Source organism: Asparagus officinalis, chromosome 8, assembly GCF_001876935.1.
Source record: "Asparagus officinalis chromosome 8, Aspof.V1, whole genome shotgun sequence".
NCBI classification, from domain to species: domain Eukaryota; kingdom Viridiplantae; phylum Streptophyta; class Magnoliopsida; order Asparagales; family Asparagaceae; genus Asparagus; species Asparagus officinalis.
In genome coordinates this window covers 24,140,170-24,155,824 of record NC_033801.1, presented here as the reverse complement: position 1 = coordinate 24,155,824, position 15,655 = coordinate 24,140,170, and the positions used below count along the sequence as shown (strand labels likewise).

The 15,655-nt window shown below is 38.7% G+C and overlaps 2 protein-coding genes across 2 annotated transcripts; one reads left to right on the top strand and one right to left on the bottom strand.

Annotated features, from left to right (window-relative positions):
• Positions 5,842–8,658, bottom strand: LOC109821011 (protein indeterminate-domain 2-like). The gene is given in 5 exon segments (XM_020387204.1): positions 5,842–6,749; positions 7,527–7,661; positions 7,739–8,135; positions 8,227–8,269; positions 8,271–8,658. Coding segments are annotated over 5 exon segments (1,221 nt in total). The 5' UTR covers positions 8,376–8,658; the 3' UTR covers positions 5,842–6,208.
• Positions 14,685–15,350, top strand: LOC109823036. The gene is made up of 2 exons (XM_020389358.1): positions 14,685–14,694; positions 14,823–15,350. Exon 2 carries the CDS (start codon positions 14,858–14,860, stop codon positions 15,338–15,340), a length of 483 nt encoding a protein of 160 aa, XP_020244947.1. The 5' UTR covers positions 14,685–14,694; positions 14,823–14,857; the 3' UTR covers positions 15,341–15,350.

The following is a 15,655-nucleotide window of genomic DNA, read 5'->3' as shown; positions in this document are numbered from 1 at the left end:
GGATTCTTCGACCAAGAACACCCACATTCATTCATGCTAATTTTAAACATAGGAAGATGAGGAAAATTCAATTTGAAAAACCCATTTTGAGCCCTAATTTTGAAGAAGAAAAATCCTCTTTTGAACTAAGGGGCTGTTTGGAACCAAAAAAAAAAAGGGGTTTTTTGGGTGAAAGCCTGACACTGTGTCAGGCTTTCACCCAAAAAAACCCTCTTTTTTTTAGTTCCAAATAGCCCCTAAATGAACGAGGTCAACTGTGTCAGATTCATGAGCCAAAGATGCCACATCGACATCACGTGATTCATCACGTGACCTCGCCTTGTCGAAAAATTGATTCTGGCCCATTTTTATGCCTTATAGTCACTGTTTGTGTCACTTTAAATATCTTATTATCGTCCGAGAAAAGCAATACACAAACCTGTTAATATACCAATCTGGCAATTTGGCCACATATATTTTGCATCAGCTGCGGTGTTTAATTAAGCATACAATACTGCTTACAAACCGCATTGGTTACCAGGTTAATTAATAGACTTAAGATTTAAGGATTCGAACTTGCTTTCCATGAAAAACATTGCAAATGCTTGCAAAGAGGTTCTTCACATTAGAAAATTATTTCCCTAATTTATGTAAACCAACCAATCAGGCTCTTGCGCTCTTCCAATAATTTATGTTCATTTGGTACATCACCAATACAATTGACCAAATGAATGAGTACAACACCATTAATAAAATGGATCGAAACTACTATATTCATCTCGTGATATTTGCCAACATATTTCTAAGCAATCTCCTCGACAATTTTCCCAAAAATAACACAGGTTACTTGAGGAATTGGTCCCAAAAACTGAGTTAATTTAAAATATGCCCCCAGAAACTCTTTACTATGAGAAAAGTTAAATTCTGGGGACCAATACCTCACAAAGCCATACGCGGATGATAAATAGTTGATGAAGTTTTTAGAAAGTAGACTTAGCTCGCAGACATGCTTCTTGTGTCCCGTCAGCCGAATACAGACCCAAATTGTTGCTCTGAATAAATTGAAAAGACTTGCCAGATACATATACAATGGCTCTAGTCATGATACTAAGGGTCTCAGTGAGCTAGATGCGATCACAATTGTTAAAACATTTTAAAAATTGATTGAGATTCTCTAATAATGTACATTAATAACATCTAGATCAATCATATCCTTTTGAAAACAGATAAGACAACAAACATATCATATCATATCATACTCTCTTTAAAAGCACGAGTTCAGTAAATTTTTTTGGTAGACAAAAATACCCTTGAAATTCAAATTAATCCATTAGGCTGTGTTTGGCAAGGGGTTAAATGAAGGGTTAAGAGGGTTTAACCCTTCGTTATCCTGCCAAACAGAAAAAAAAGCTCCATGATTAACTAACCTGCACGTGAGGGATAAAACTCCTTTATCCCGTGAATTGAAGGGTTAACAATTCCTCTGAGATCGGCGGAACAAGGCTTATTCCCTCTTCTCTCGCAAGGGTAGGCGGAGGAATTTTTTCTAGATCTCGGCAGCGGAAATTTGGCTACCTCCACGCCGCGTTCGAGTAGAAGCAGTCCTCCGGCAAGTCCTTCGACTACTGCCACTCCCTCCACGCCCACTCCTCCTCCGCCCCCGCCGCCGACGAGCACCAGATCACCGCCTACCTCCCCCAATTCAGTGCGTTGGTCACATCCAGCCCTTCAGCTGCACCCTCGCCATCGACGGATCCTCCCTCCTCCTCCTCGCCTTCTCTGAGAACTCCCCCGACCTCCTCGACCTCGTCCCCCAATCCGTCCTCGTCCTCGACGACGACAAGAGATCCGACCCTCTCACCCTCGGCACCGACGTCCGCTCCCTCTTCACCCCATCCCCCGCCGCCCTCCTCGAGCGTGCTGCCACCGCGCGTGAGATCACCCTCCTAAACCCCATCTAGATCCACTCCAAGCACTCCGGCAAGCCCTTCTACGCCATCGCTCGTTCATCCTTCAAGGCTTTCCTTGAGGTGGCTGTCAAGAGCAGGAGCTTGCCATGGGAGAATGCGGAAATGGACGCTATACATTCACTGCAGCTTATTTTGAGAGATTCACTACCACAAAATAGATATACGCTTCTGAGCCGAGCCTTAAGAGGTATTGTGCTTCTAAGACTTCTTTCATTATGTTTTAAAAAAGAAAACTTAGTTGCTCCACAGTCCCAACCCTTTGATTCCCCCAATATTTGCTTCGGATGAGAACACATGTTGCTCAGAGTGGAATACACAATGCAATCGAGGGTCAGGAGACAGACAAGTATCCATTTGCATTCTTTGATAAGAATGGCAACTTTGTATAGGCATTATTGACGGCAAATGCAAGGACTAAAATTGATGGACATATAATTGGAGCATTTTGTTTCCTATAAATAGCTAGTTCTGAACTGCAGCGGGCTCTTGAAATCCAGAGGCAGCAGGAAAAGAAATGTTTGCAAGAATGAAAGAGCTCGCTTACATTTGTCAAGAGATCAAAAACCCGCTCAGTGGTATTAGATTCACTAACTCATTGCTGGAGATGACAGATTTGTCTGAGATCAGAAGCAGTTTCTTGAGACTATTGCATCTTGCGAGAAGCTAATGATGAAGGTTGTGAGGGATTCTGGCTTGGAAAGCATTGAGAACGGGTAAGGGATTCACTAATTTTTTCGTTTTTGATTAGGTAATTTTTTATAAATCTTCAATAAGGGCGAAAGTGGTATTTTTTAAAAAAATAATGAGATTAATCTCCTTAACCCCTCTTCATTTGCCAAACACAAAAGACTTAACCCCTTGTCTTAACTATCGTATCCAAACGGGTTTAGGATTTTTTTAACCCTTCACGATGGATTAACTAAGTTAACCATTCTCTTTAATCCGTCCTCCTTAACCCTTTGCCAAACAGGGCCTTAAGTAAGAGTAAGTTGATAAATTGATGAATTCTTATTGGATATGCATAGTATGAAGATAAGAATATAGTTTAAATTTAAATATAAACCTAAATAAAATTATTAAATACCAAATTTACAAATGTATACAAGATGAATGACGTATATGCAAAAACCAAACAAATTAGTGAGACAAATAATGTCCACCCCAGAGGTCGAACCCCGAAACAACGCAGATCTACAAATGTACATAATGTGGACGTGGTATTTGCAAAATCCATCAAACAGATTAAAGAGACAAAATCGTTTTGAAATTTATAAAAAAGAAAAATTAAAACGAACGGCTATGATATGAGGACACAACGTGGGGATCTCTCACCAACTAAAATTCAAATAGTTCACGGTACTACATAATTAGTTTTAAAGTTTAATTATACTACTATTATTTAAATAGAACTCTAATTACAAATTACAATTGTTATCCTCTCACATGCAACATCACATACCAATGTTTATAAGCCAAGAAACTACAACAATTTCCGAGCACTTTTATCTCCTTCTACATATATTTGCCTTTATTATTTTCTTTTTATTAAATTAGATTAGATTATTTTAAAGCAATTAATTATATTATATATTTAATTTTTTTCATATCAAGATATATCAACAATTTTCACAACACTTTTATCTATTTTATTCTTATTAGATTAAATTAGATTACTTTAAAGCAAGTTATTATATTGTATATTTGATCTTTTTTCGGATGAGATATTACAATAATTTTTATAGCACTTTTATCTTCTTCAACAAATATGTGACTTTGTTATTTTCTTCTTATTAGATTAGTTTAGATTGTTTAAAAATTATGAAGTATAAAATTGCAACAATTTTCACATCATTTCATCTATTTTCTTCGTATTAGATTAGATTATTTAAAAACAATTACTTATATTGTATGTTTGATCTTTTTCTTCAGATCACAAAGTTTAATTATACTATTATTATTTAAATAGATATTGTTTGTATAAAAATCAAAAAGAATATTACACATATTTTAGATCTCAATGTCAATTATAATATTTACACATGAGTGTTGGTTAAAATAAATTTTATGTATGAACCTAACTTATATAATCCTATTTTAACCTGATTAGATAAGTTATTTTTTTTAACACCCAAACTCTTTCACATACATACATACATACATACATACATACATACATACATAATCCTATTTTAACCTGATTAGATAAGTTATTTTTTTTAACACCCAAACTCTTTCACATACTTATATAATCCTATTTTAACCTGATTAGATAAGTTATTTTTTTTAACACCCAAACTCTTTCACATATCCTATTTTAACCTGATTAGATAAGTTATTTTTTTTAACACCCAAACTCTTTCACATACATTTTTTTTAACACCCAAACTCTTTCACATACATACATACATACATACATACATACATATTATTTTTTTTAACACCCAAACTCTTTCACATACATTTTTTTTAACACCCAAACTCTTTCACATACATACATACATACATACATACATACATACATACACACACACACACACACACACACACATACACACACACACAGACACACATACATACATACATACATACATACATACATACATACATACATACCACAAATATCTTAAAAATGATCAGAAAAAACCACAAACAAAAAGTATATTAATAACATACACACATACATATATATACCACAAATATCTTAAAAATGATTGGGAAAAACCACACAAACAAAAACTATATTAATAACATACACACGCATGCACTCACGCACGCGCGCGCACGCACGCGCGCGCACGCACGCGCGCGCGCGCGCCCGCAAGCGCGCGCCCGCAAGCGCGCGCCCGCAGACACACAAACACACACACACACAGACATACATACATACATACACACATACATACACATACATACATATGACCACAAATATCTTGAAAATGATCGAAGAAAACCATACAAACAAAAACTATATTAATAACCCACACGCACCCATTGTTTTCAAAACCATCATTCTCCATCTCCATCTATTATATATCCACATACCAAATTAAGCTGTTGGAGTTTCCCCTCACCAACCATGTCATTTGTCAACCCTCCTTTTTCTTTTGTACTTAAATTGCATAACATTCATTGCGATGAGAACTCACATGGGTCCTCTGTCTGCCTTGAACATCCAAAAAAATGTACTAAGCCTTATAGTTAATTAATAATGAGATCCCATTATTACAAACAAAATGAGTAAAGATTAATATTTCTTAATAATGTACTATGTTCCCTTATCTTCCATTGCAAACTTGTTAGTTATTTATTCCTAACCCCAAAAGATTTTTAAAATAATCATCTATTTCATAAGTTTTTTTTTAAAATGTTTACCCAAAATTTATAGCAAATGTAACAATCCATATTTATAGAATTTACCTTAAAATAAATCCGCCTTAATTTATGATAAGAAAATAAACAAAAATAATAATTTTGATATTTAACCACATGCATTGCACGTGCACAAAAACTAGTAATTCAAAAACATAACTTAATCAGATTTTTTAAAGAGTTTTTATCCACAATTAACCCCCAAAAAACACACTGTTTATTGAAAAATCAAATCAATAATACAACAACCCACCACATCATTTCCAAATAGGATCACATCATGCATGAACCTGCTCTAAAAGTTTAATAAAGAAAGCTTAAAAACTGAGGTATTTCAACCATGATAACGTCTGTCCAAAATAACTTCGGACACCTTTGCGCTCCTCTATTCTATGCTTCAAGCTTTTAATTAATTAAGCACACTGGCACCCTTTTCCATTGTAGGCGCTCTCACGTGTTCAACTCGTGGTCCCAAAACCCTCCCAAACTCCATTCCCAATGCCCCATTAATTAAACTTGTTAATAAAATCAACAAAATTTCATCAATATTTAATCCAAACACTAATCCAGAAACAAGCATTCAGACAAAGAAAAAGTGTGAGCTCTCTCTTTTTTTGTTTCTTGTACCAATTTCTGGACTACTGTCTTAATACTTACATACACATTAACTTCTCTTTTTGAGCTCAAAAGAAGCTTCCTAAAATCCACAACTCCAGAGCCCAAAAAAGTTCTTGTCTACATTCATTCACATAAACATACTACTCACTACTTCGACAAAAATTAACTTAAAATTGAACCCATGCTTACTTTCTAACCCCAAAAAAGAACTAGCTCCCTCTACATCTACCCCATTGTACTGAAAACTAAGCTTCATACCTGCACAGAGATCACTAGAGTATAGCAGAGCTGCTGGGCTTCCTATCAGGCCCATCCCATGAAGGCCCAGCTGAACCCCCCGGTCCGACGTCAAGCCCGTTGCTGATAGAGTTCATCAGCGCCGACAGCCCGCCGGTTGATGACCCCGCCGGGCCCATCCCTATACCGAGGAGGTCCAATGTCGCCGGTTTTGGCCCGAACAGAGAAGACGGGCCCATCATGAGATCCGGCAGCCCGGCTCCGCTGTCGTACGGCAGGCCCAGCCCTAGCAGCATCGGGGACGGATCTTGCTCGAGCTTGCTCCAGTTCTCTTGGTTGCTGCTGTTGTTGTTGGCAGAGGACGATGAGGATGACGGGGCCAGCCCTAGGCCTCGGAGGAACGAGGGAGTGGTGGGCGCCGCCGCCATTTGCGCGGCCTTCTGTAGCAATGCGGTGGCTGACATGTGAGGGACGGAGGCGGCGGCGGAGCGGCGAATTGGTGGGTGCCGACGCAACCGGACGGAGGCGAGAAGATCGACGAGTTGGTGGAGAGAGGGGAAGTGGGCTCGGGCGGTTCATTGATCCGATGAGCTCGGTGAAGTTGGCGCTGCTTGGGTTAGAGCCGCAGAGGCCGAGGCCGTGGCGAGGAGAAAAGGCTGCGAAAAGCGTTGCCGTGTTTCCAGTGCTGGTCGTAGCAGCCGCGAGCGTCATGCTGCTAGCGCTGATGGCGCGGCTCGGTGCGGCGCCAACGCACTGTAGCATTCCGGCGGATTTCTCCGGCTCTGTAGTTGGAGAGGGAAGGAGAACATAAAAAATAATTATGATTGAAAAAAGTAAGTTCTGAGTGGGAAATAAAAAAGATGGGCAATGATGGGTTCGATGTTGAGATTGGGGGCAAATGGGTAAAGCTTTTTCGATTCATCCCAATCTCTCTCGATTGGGACGATGATAAGGAAAGGAGGGAATAGAAAAGTTAAGATCAGTGACCAAGCTTTTTACAAAAAAAAAAAAGACAAACCGCCCAAATCCCAAATCATCTCCCTCTCTCTCTCTCTCTCTTTCTTCAATCTCCAACTTTGATCCTATTCATCACAGCAATAATTCATTCATTCATTCCCTCTCTCTCTCTCCCTTCCCTCTTTCTTCATGTGTGAAGAATGGACAAAATCAACCAACATCTTCTTTACCTCCACACCATTCCCCTTTTTTATTGATTGCATCGAGACCCGGATCCGACAAAAAACGTTACGGTATCCAGAACGGGACGAATTAATGAGATTTAATTCGAACTCTAATGCGTCCAAAAAAATACACCCAAAATGACAATAAAAATTAAAAAAAACAAACCTTCACTTTCCGGCGGCGGTATTGACTGAATCGGAAACTCCACCTCCGCAGCCGCAGCCGTCACTCCTCACACTGTGCGCTTTCGCGCTCTCCTCCGCCAGCGCATCGCAAAACGCCCTGTGCGTAATAAAACTGTCCCTCCTGTAATTTAAAAAAAAAATCATAAAAGAAAACACGAAATTATCTTAAACACGAACAAGAAGAGATTGTAGTTTCACCGAGAGAAGAGGGTTCCGCAATCGCAGCGATACTCCCTCGTTCCGCAGGTCTTCGAGTGGGCTTTCCAGTCGGACTGGACGGCGTACTTCTTCGAGCACTTGTCGCACTTCCACTTCTTCTCGCCGTGCTTCCGGCAAAAGTGCTTCTTGATTCCGGTGAGATCGCCGAGGGCTCTCGATGGATCGTGGTGGACGCAGCTCAGCTCGGGGCAGACGTAGACTCTCTTTTTGACTTCTTTGCCGGTTCTTTGCCTTAGCTTCCACGGCAAGTTATGGCCCCTCCGATGGAGTTGCAGGTTCTGGTCCCGCTGAAACCCTTTGTTGCAGATCTCGCACACGAATCGGTTGGTCGCCATTAGGGTTTTCGGTGAGAGCGCGATCACTTCAGCGTTCGGATCTAATTACGAAGTGGGGAGGAGAAAATATTTATATATGTATATCAAAGAACTGATTTTTCGGTAAAAGCAAGAGGTTTTTGTTGAATTTACCTGGCATTCCGGGGAGATTCCGCTTCTTTTTGACAGGGACAGCGCCCGGCGGGGGAGGGGGGCTGCTGGCCGCCGGAGGAGACGCTGGCCTCGCCGGAGGCGGAGTTGGAGGCAGTCATCGCCGATGAGTTCTCTAATTCTGTCGGCATCTCTTTGCGAAAACTTCAGCTTTCTTTACTCTCTCTATAAGTAGGTAGCTTCTAGCGTCTTAATTGCTCCAACAACCAGTCTACTGGCTCAAAAAAAGAAGCTATCTTGGAGCTGGCAATATGGCGGGTTGATCGGGAGACGATCGGAATCGGAATCTTAGCGTCGGATTGCTACCGTCGGCTTCGGACCTCGGAGAAATCTCAACTTTCAGCCATTTTCAGCGGTTTGAACAAGCCTCCAGAGCGCTACGAGATCCGATACCGAAACGCGAGGGCCACGGCGGATATTATGAGAGAGAGAGAGAGAGAAGAGAGAGACGGAGAAAGGAGGGGGGCGGGTTTTAACCGAGAGGTGTTAACTAGGGTTAGGACAGTGACCCGAGGTTTGAGGTTGGTTGGGTAGGAGGATCAGGACCGTACACGTGGCGGAAGATGCGGAGGGAGGGAGGGTTTGGCATCTGTCCTCTGGGGGTCAGGGGTAAGTGGCGAGCTTCCGTTTCTTGTCGTGTAGTGCTCGGCCTTACGCGGTCTGACCCCTTCTTTCTTTTTTAAAGCCGGAGGGGGGATCTTGTTTCTTTTTTCCCCCCCGCCCCGGTTATAAAATAATAGTGACGAGGGAGTGAGGTGTCATTTTCACCGTCTGACTGTGAAATGTCGGGTAGATCACGCGGAACACAGTGCAGCGGAAGCAGCGAGTGATGGGATTACACGTACTTCACTGTGGAACCTTTGTGGCTGGCACTCTTTTTTCGCAGCATTTTTTCTTTCTTGGGTATTGTATATTCTTTCAAGGCTCAATACAATTCATACATGTGCTTTTGGGGTTAAATTTGTGACGCGTTTTTCGACTTCACGATTATCTATCACCAATTACACGTCTCGTTAACTATCATTACACTTTACTTTGAATTCTCAAGTGAAAACATAGTTTAAAACTTTTAATTCACACGGTCATCAACATATTTGGCGATATGCAAAATGTGTATTTCCTGTAAAATTTCTCAATGAACAAATCAGAATGCTCTAAAATAAAATTAAAAATTGCAAAAAATGAGATTAAAAATATTTTCAGCCGAGACCAAGTTTAGTTAGTTTTCAAGAAATATAGGAAATGAATTTCAACAGATTTTTTTTTTTTCCAATTTTCATAACTTATCATGTAATGAAAAAAATTTCACTTGCAAAAGGAAAGGTGGACATTGATTTCTATACAATTTTATTGCTTTGATAGATACTCCAAACTAGGAACCTAACCTATAGGATTAGGAAATGAGAAGAGAAAGGGATTGATCGATTACACTTTTATATTTTAAACCCCTTCCATAAAAATATTATCCCAAAATGCTCATTTTCCAGCATTATCCGAGCTAAAAATGCCAAATAGGTTTCCAATAAAGTCTCTCGTTTAAGGAACCTATTTCCCTAAAGTTAGTGTACTGCGGTGGAGTGAATAAACAGAAATTTGCAAAAACCATTTTCCATGGTGTCCACTCCTAACCAAACAGTCACTCATGCATAGGGGTGCATTTGGTTCGGATATGACTCTTATCATAACCATAACTACTTTCTGAAAACGGAAACGGATACGGTTCGGATATTAGAGGTTCAGATACGGTTTGGATACGGATACTAATCGAATATTTGGGAAATAGATATGAATAGGATATGGCAAAAGATACATATGATTTTAATAACTCGCAAAGTAAGACAAGTTACCTCAAGACTTTGTTGCTATTCTGCATGACAAACCTAAGAACACCATAGTAGGCCCTAAACAAAAAATATTAAATATTAAATATCATAACTAAAATGTGATAATCCACAACTACAACTGACCTTACAAACTACAACTTACCTTAAATGAACCATTTGATGTCCATATGAAGTCATTCTCTCTTTGATTCGTAGAGTCTGTGTCATTCTTATGGCAATAAAGTCACAATGTTATTGACAAAAAAATACGCAATGATCAATGAAAAATCCACGATGAGGATCCACAATTTCCAACCAAATCATGATAATATGTCGTCATGGATTTCGAAACAACAAATTAATGATATGTTATAGGAGATTGTTTGATTTTGAAACAAAAGAATATAATGATGCAAATTACAAATTAGTGCTTTTATAATAAAAATTTTAGGGCTTAGGGTTTTAAATTCACCTTGAGGAGGAGGAGAAGAGGTCGGACGTGATCGATGGTCGTCGTCGTGTCGATCAACATAAGGCGGCCACGGACTTCTTGAAGAGGCAGAGGCGGAAAGTAGGCTGAGGCGGAGAAGCGAGCCGTGACGCATAAGCGGAGCGTGACGTGGCCAGCGGTGGTGGAGGCGGATGCGGAGTGGCAGTGGAGGCGGAGCGGGACGCGACCGCAGTTGAGGAGGAGAGGGACGCCGGGTAGCGCAGAGCGCAGAGGCGGAGAGGGAGGCGGAGACGCAGGGTCGGCACACGACAGGAGTAGGAGGCGGCTTGGAGGTGGACTGGTGGAGGCTGGGTGGGATTTGGAAAGAGAAATTAGGGTTTGAACTTTGAAACTTTGAAGATATGGGTTTGGGTTTAAGTTGGATCGGGTTGCAGATAGTATATGTTATGGACCCGACCCAATACAAGTGTTACATATAGCCCATTTCAAAGATGTGGATATCCGGACCGTATCTGCAATTCGACCGGATAACCGTATCCGGATAGAAAACCTAAATCGTAATCGTATCCGTAACCGTATCCAAAACCATATCCGACCGGTTCCAATTTTCCCTATCATATCCGCTTTCTAAACCGATACGGTTGCAGTCAGTCTGGATAAATCCAGACCACTTTGCACCCCTACTCAGGCATATGTGAATTTAACATATTGTTAGTTTTAATCACCCAAATACCATAAAGCCTCATCTTAAGCGAATATATTTTTTGAATAATCCAAAATAGGGGAAGATTAGTCAATGATCTTTTTGTTAGCGTGGAAATTTCACAAAACCCCCTCTTAAAATTTATCGATGTTGAGATCATCTTCCTAAACTTTTAAAATGTTAGATAACCCCTTAAATTTGCGGTGTTTCAAAAAATCTCATATTTTAAAATGTTTTTTTGACTAACCCTAGTGGTGTTTTTGAAATGGGGAAAAAGACAAATATCATTTTCAAATTAACAATATAACTGTTAGATTATTTACTGTAATTAAGTTTGGTAAATTTTAACCCTATATCATGCAAAGTTAAGAGGTTATGTACATTTTACTCTTGAAATTACAAAAAAGAACATGAAACGCTTTTTTTCTTTTCCATCAAGTATAGTTTACTTATCTGGACACACGTGATTTTCATGTGTGTAACCAAATGTAGCAAGCTTAGTTAGGGATTATCGGACATAACTTGAGTCAGATTAGTAATATTTTTCATGTTACGGTAGTTATCTTTAGATCGGCCAAACTTAATGGAGGATATTTGTGAAACGTACCCAAAAACCTTCTTAAGTCCTTTATCACTGTTAATCTGGACAATAAAAAAATTGGAAAGGGCTAAGACAGATTAATTAAATAAGATGTGGAAGAATAACATATATATAAATCAGATAATTAAAAAATTTTCTCTGCACCAAAGGAAGTCATGTTTCTCTTAGATCGCTGATAGGTTGCAAACAATTACGGTCAAAAGAGAAATAATCTAAGGGGCTGTTTGTTTCACCATTTTTATGGAAAAAGAATAGGATATTGGTCTAACAATGACAAAACTGTAAATAAATGATTCTTTATGAATCATATTCTTGAGTTTGGTTCACCAAAAATTTATAGATTTCAGAATCTATAAAGTTGAAAAAATATGCTGATTTTATAGAAATCTAAATACTAATGACTTAGGCGGATTTAGGGTAGAAAATTGACGCATTTGTACTATTCTCGCTCTTTTTTTTTCGAATTCCGTTTCTTAACAAACGCTATATTATTATGAGACCAAATCCTATTATCATTCCAAGTCAAAGTAAAGAATAAGAATTTGAGGGTTTCTATAAAGTTGAATTTTATTTTTTTCATTTTATGAAACAAACATAGAAATAAAAAAAAGGATTTAATGACAATATAAATTTGTCTTAAATTTTTTTATGGATTAGCTAGGAATCCATAAAAAATATGGGATTCCTAATCCTATTATTGCTCACTATTGAACCAATCACCCCCTAAATACTAAAGAAGCTATACTTATTTATCAAATTGTCACCAACCATCAGTTGCTAGCGTGGGTTGTCTTCATACACATTTTCACTTTGGAATTAGGATCATTGTCATCACAAATAATTATTATATCCATATACTTGTTGTTTATTATTATTGCTAGTTATTTATTCATGTTTATCACTAGGTTTCTTTTTGAGCGAAGTGGGCTGGTAGGTTCATTAAGCCCAAATCCCTCTTAGAAATTAGCAAATGAAAAACTTAATAAATTAAGAAGATAATAATAATAATAATAATAATAATAATAATGCCTAACACAAGCCATAAAATTACATCCCACTATCTAAGGGGCTGTTTGTTTCACCCTTTTATAGAATAGGATTAGTATTTGGGCTCTGACAGTGGCATTTTCGTAATTTTTGGATTCTTTGTGAATCCTATTCTGGAGTTTGGCTCAGCAAAAATTTTGGGATTACAATTTCTATAAAGTAGCTACAGTTGTCGTTTTTTATAGAAACCCAAATCCGAGCTTTGGGTTCGGATTTGGGCGAGATTTCTGACAGTGAGCTATGTCGTCGATTCTGATTCCTCATCTTCACGATTTCGATCCCTAGATCTGGAATCGCTGTGTCGCTCCCGCCTCAATCGCCCTCTTCTTCGCGCCTCTGCTCCCGCGCTTCGTCTTCTTCAACTTGGGTTCGGGCCTCTTTCTCGAAACCCTAGCTCTGTTTTCCACGAGCTTGTTGGTGGGTTTCTTGCCTTCGATTCTTGGTGATCCCTTCTGGTTGGGATCTTCTTCAACTTGGGTTCGGGCCTCTTTCTCGATCTTGTTCTGGTTGGAGTGTGGCTACGGTGTTTTCTTTGACGTCGGTGGGTTTTTTGCTTGAACGTCGGCATTTCCCCCCTCTGCAGTAAGGTATAAAAATTTCCCCCTCTTACTTTGGCTTATTTTTCCAGTGATTTGAGGAATTAAATTTAATTTTGAAGCATATGAGAAATAGAGGCACACAGCAATTTCTTTCATAATATGTTTCAAATCAGTCTTTTAATAACTTAAATTGCTGTTTTTTTTTTACTTTATTTTATTTTTTTGTGTGCGTGTAAATTATTAGTAATCTAACCATATAGTTTGTTTGTTTTGGGTCTATCTTGCTTGTTTAGAATTGTGTGAGATGGAATGCAACATTAGTTAAAATAATTTATTATTGCAATTAGATTTCTTGCTTTAAAAGAAATAAATATTTGTATCAATTATCTACTTAATTTTGACAAGAAATAAGTAGCCATCTTAAGCTGTAACTGTATGATAATTTTAAAACGGTTGTAGATGGATATGGAAGATGAGGAAGAATTGAAGAGGATGTGTGCTAATACAGCTGTCTGCGCCGTGGTCACTTTGGTAACATGTATTTTGAGAATGCGTGCTAAGCGCAAGAGAATACCAAATTGTTCGCCGCAAGAAAGGGTCAGGAAAATAAGTTGTAGAGAGGCTCATTTCAGACGTGTATTGGAGGGCTATCAAGATAGCTGCCAATCTTATATTAGAATGAGACCGAGGGCCTTTTTTAAACTTGTTGAAGTAATGAAAGCAAACGGTTTATTAAAAGATACGAGACACGTTCAAGTTGAAGAACAACTTGCTATGTTCTTGAGTATTATTGGGCACAAAACTAAAAATAGAATAATAAGAACTGAGTTCATAAGATCAGGGGAAACAGTTAGCAGGTATTTCAATAAAGTCTTGTCTGCAATGAATGGATTACGTGATCGGTACATGAAGCAAGCCCCAAAAGAAGTTCCCGAGGAGATTGCAAACAACTCAAATTATTTTCCGTACTTTAAGGTAAATTAAATACATACAACTTAATAATTTTCCAAATAAACTTTTTTTTATTTAACTATGTATAATTTATAATTTTTTATAGGACTGCATTGGTTTGATAGATGGCACACACGTCGACGCGGTGTTACCTAGTGACCTAGTTGCACGGTTTAGAGGGCGAAAAGGGGTCACCCAAAACATCTTAGCAGCCTGCACCCCCAATAAACTATTTACTTATGTCTTGGCTGGCTGGGAGGGGGCAGCAAATGATTATAGGGTATTACAAGACGCCCTGTCCAGGCCACAGTCTTACGGACTCCGAGTTTACGATGGTATTCATTCTCACTTGTGCACATTATGAATAATTTATTAAATACTTGGCAATATTTGAGATTTTAAAATACTGTTTAATTAATGTAGGTAAATATTACCTATGTAAAATACTGTTTAATTAATGTAGGTAAATATTACCTATGTGACGCTGGATACACCACAATGCCAGGTTTCATATCCCCGTATCGCGGTGTCCGATATCATTTAAAAGAGCACACCGGTAGGACACCAAAGAATAGGAAGGAGTTGTTCAATTTAAGGCATTCATCTTTAAGATCAAAAATTGAGTGCACATTTGGGATACTGAAGAATCGGTTTAAAATTCTTGCGGGGAAGCCGAATTATCCATTTCCCACTCAAGTGGACATTGTACTAGCGTGTACTGTGTTGCACAACTTTATTGCCTTGGAGGATCCGGATGATGATATTTTAAATGAAAATGTTGAAATTGATGAAGATACTGGGGAAGAGACAAATGAGGACGATTCAAATGTGATGGACTATACTCAAAGTAGGACACAAAGAGAGGATCGAGATGTTAGAAATGAATGGAAGGAGTTACGAGATCAAATTGCTTGGGCGATGTGGGTGGATTATTGTGCAAAGTACAATGGTGGTAACACAATGGAGAGCGGTTTAACTTAGTGTAGTATTTGTCCTATGGCTATGTAATAACTTGGTGAATTTTAAAATACTGTTCGCATCGATATTGTTTAATGTTTCTTTGCTTGTAACAAACCATTACTACTTTTATCACTTGCTATTTTGTTATGTTGTTTGAACTAGAAATATCATCGTTTACTATATTCCCTGCTAAATGCATACATATCCCATATTCTATAAATTTCTTTATTGTTAATATGGCTATGCTTACAAAATATATTAGGTATGGCTAACAATCCGGCAGATAAGCAAAGCGGGCCTTCTCATTCGAATGCAATGCCAAGTCCTACATCAGGG

Coding starts and splice junctions, on each gene's coding strand:
- LOC109823036 (XM_020389358.1), top strand. CDS start 14,858: ATGCCAGGTTTCATATCCCCGTATCGCGGTGTCCGATATCATTTAAAA.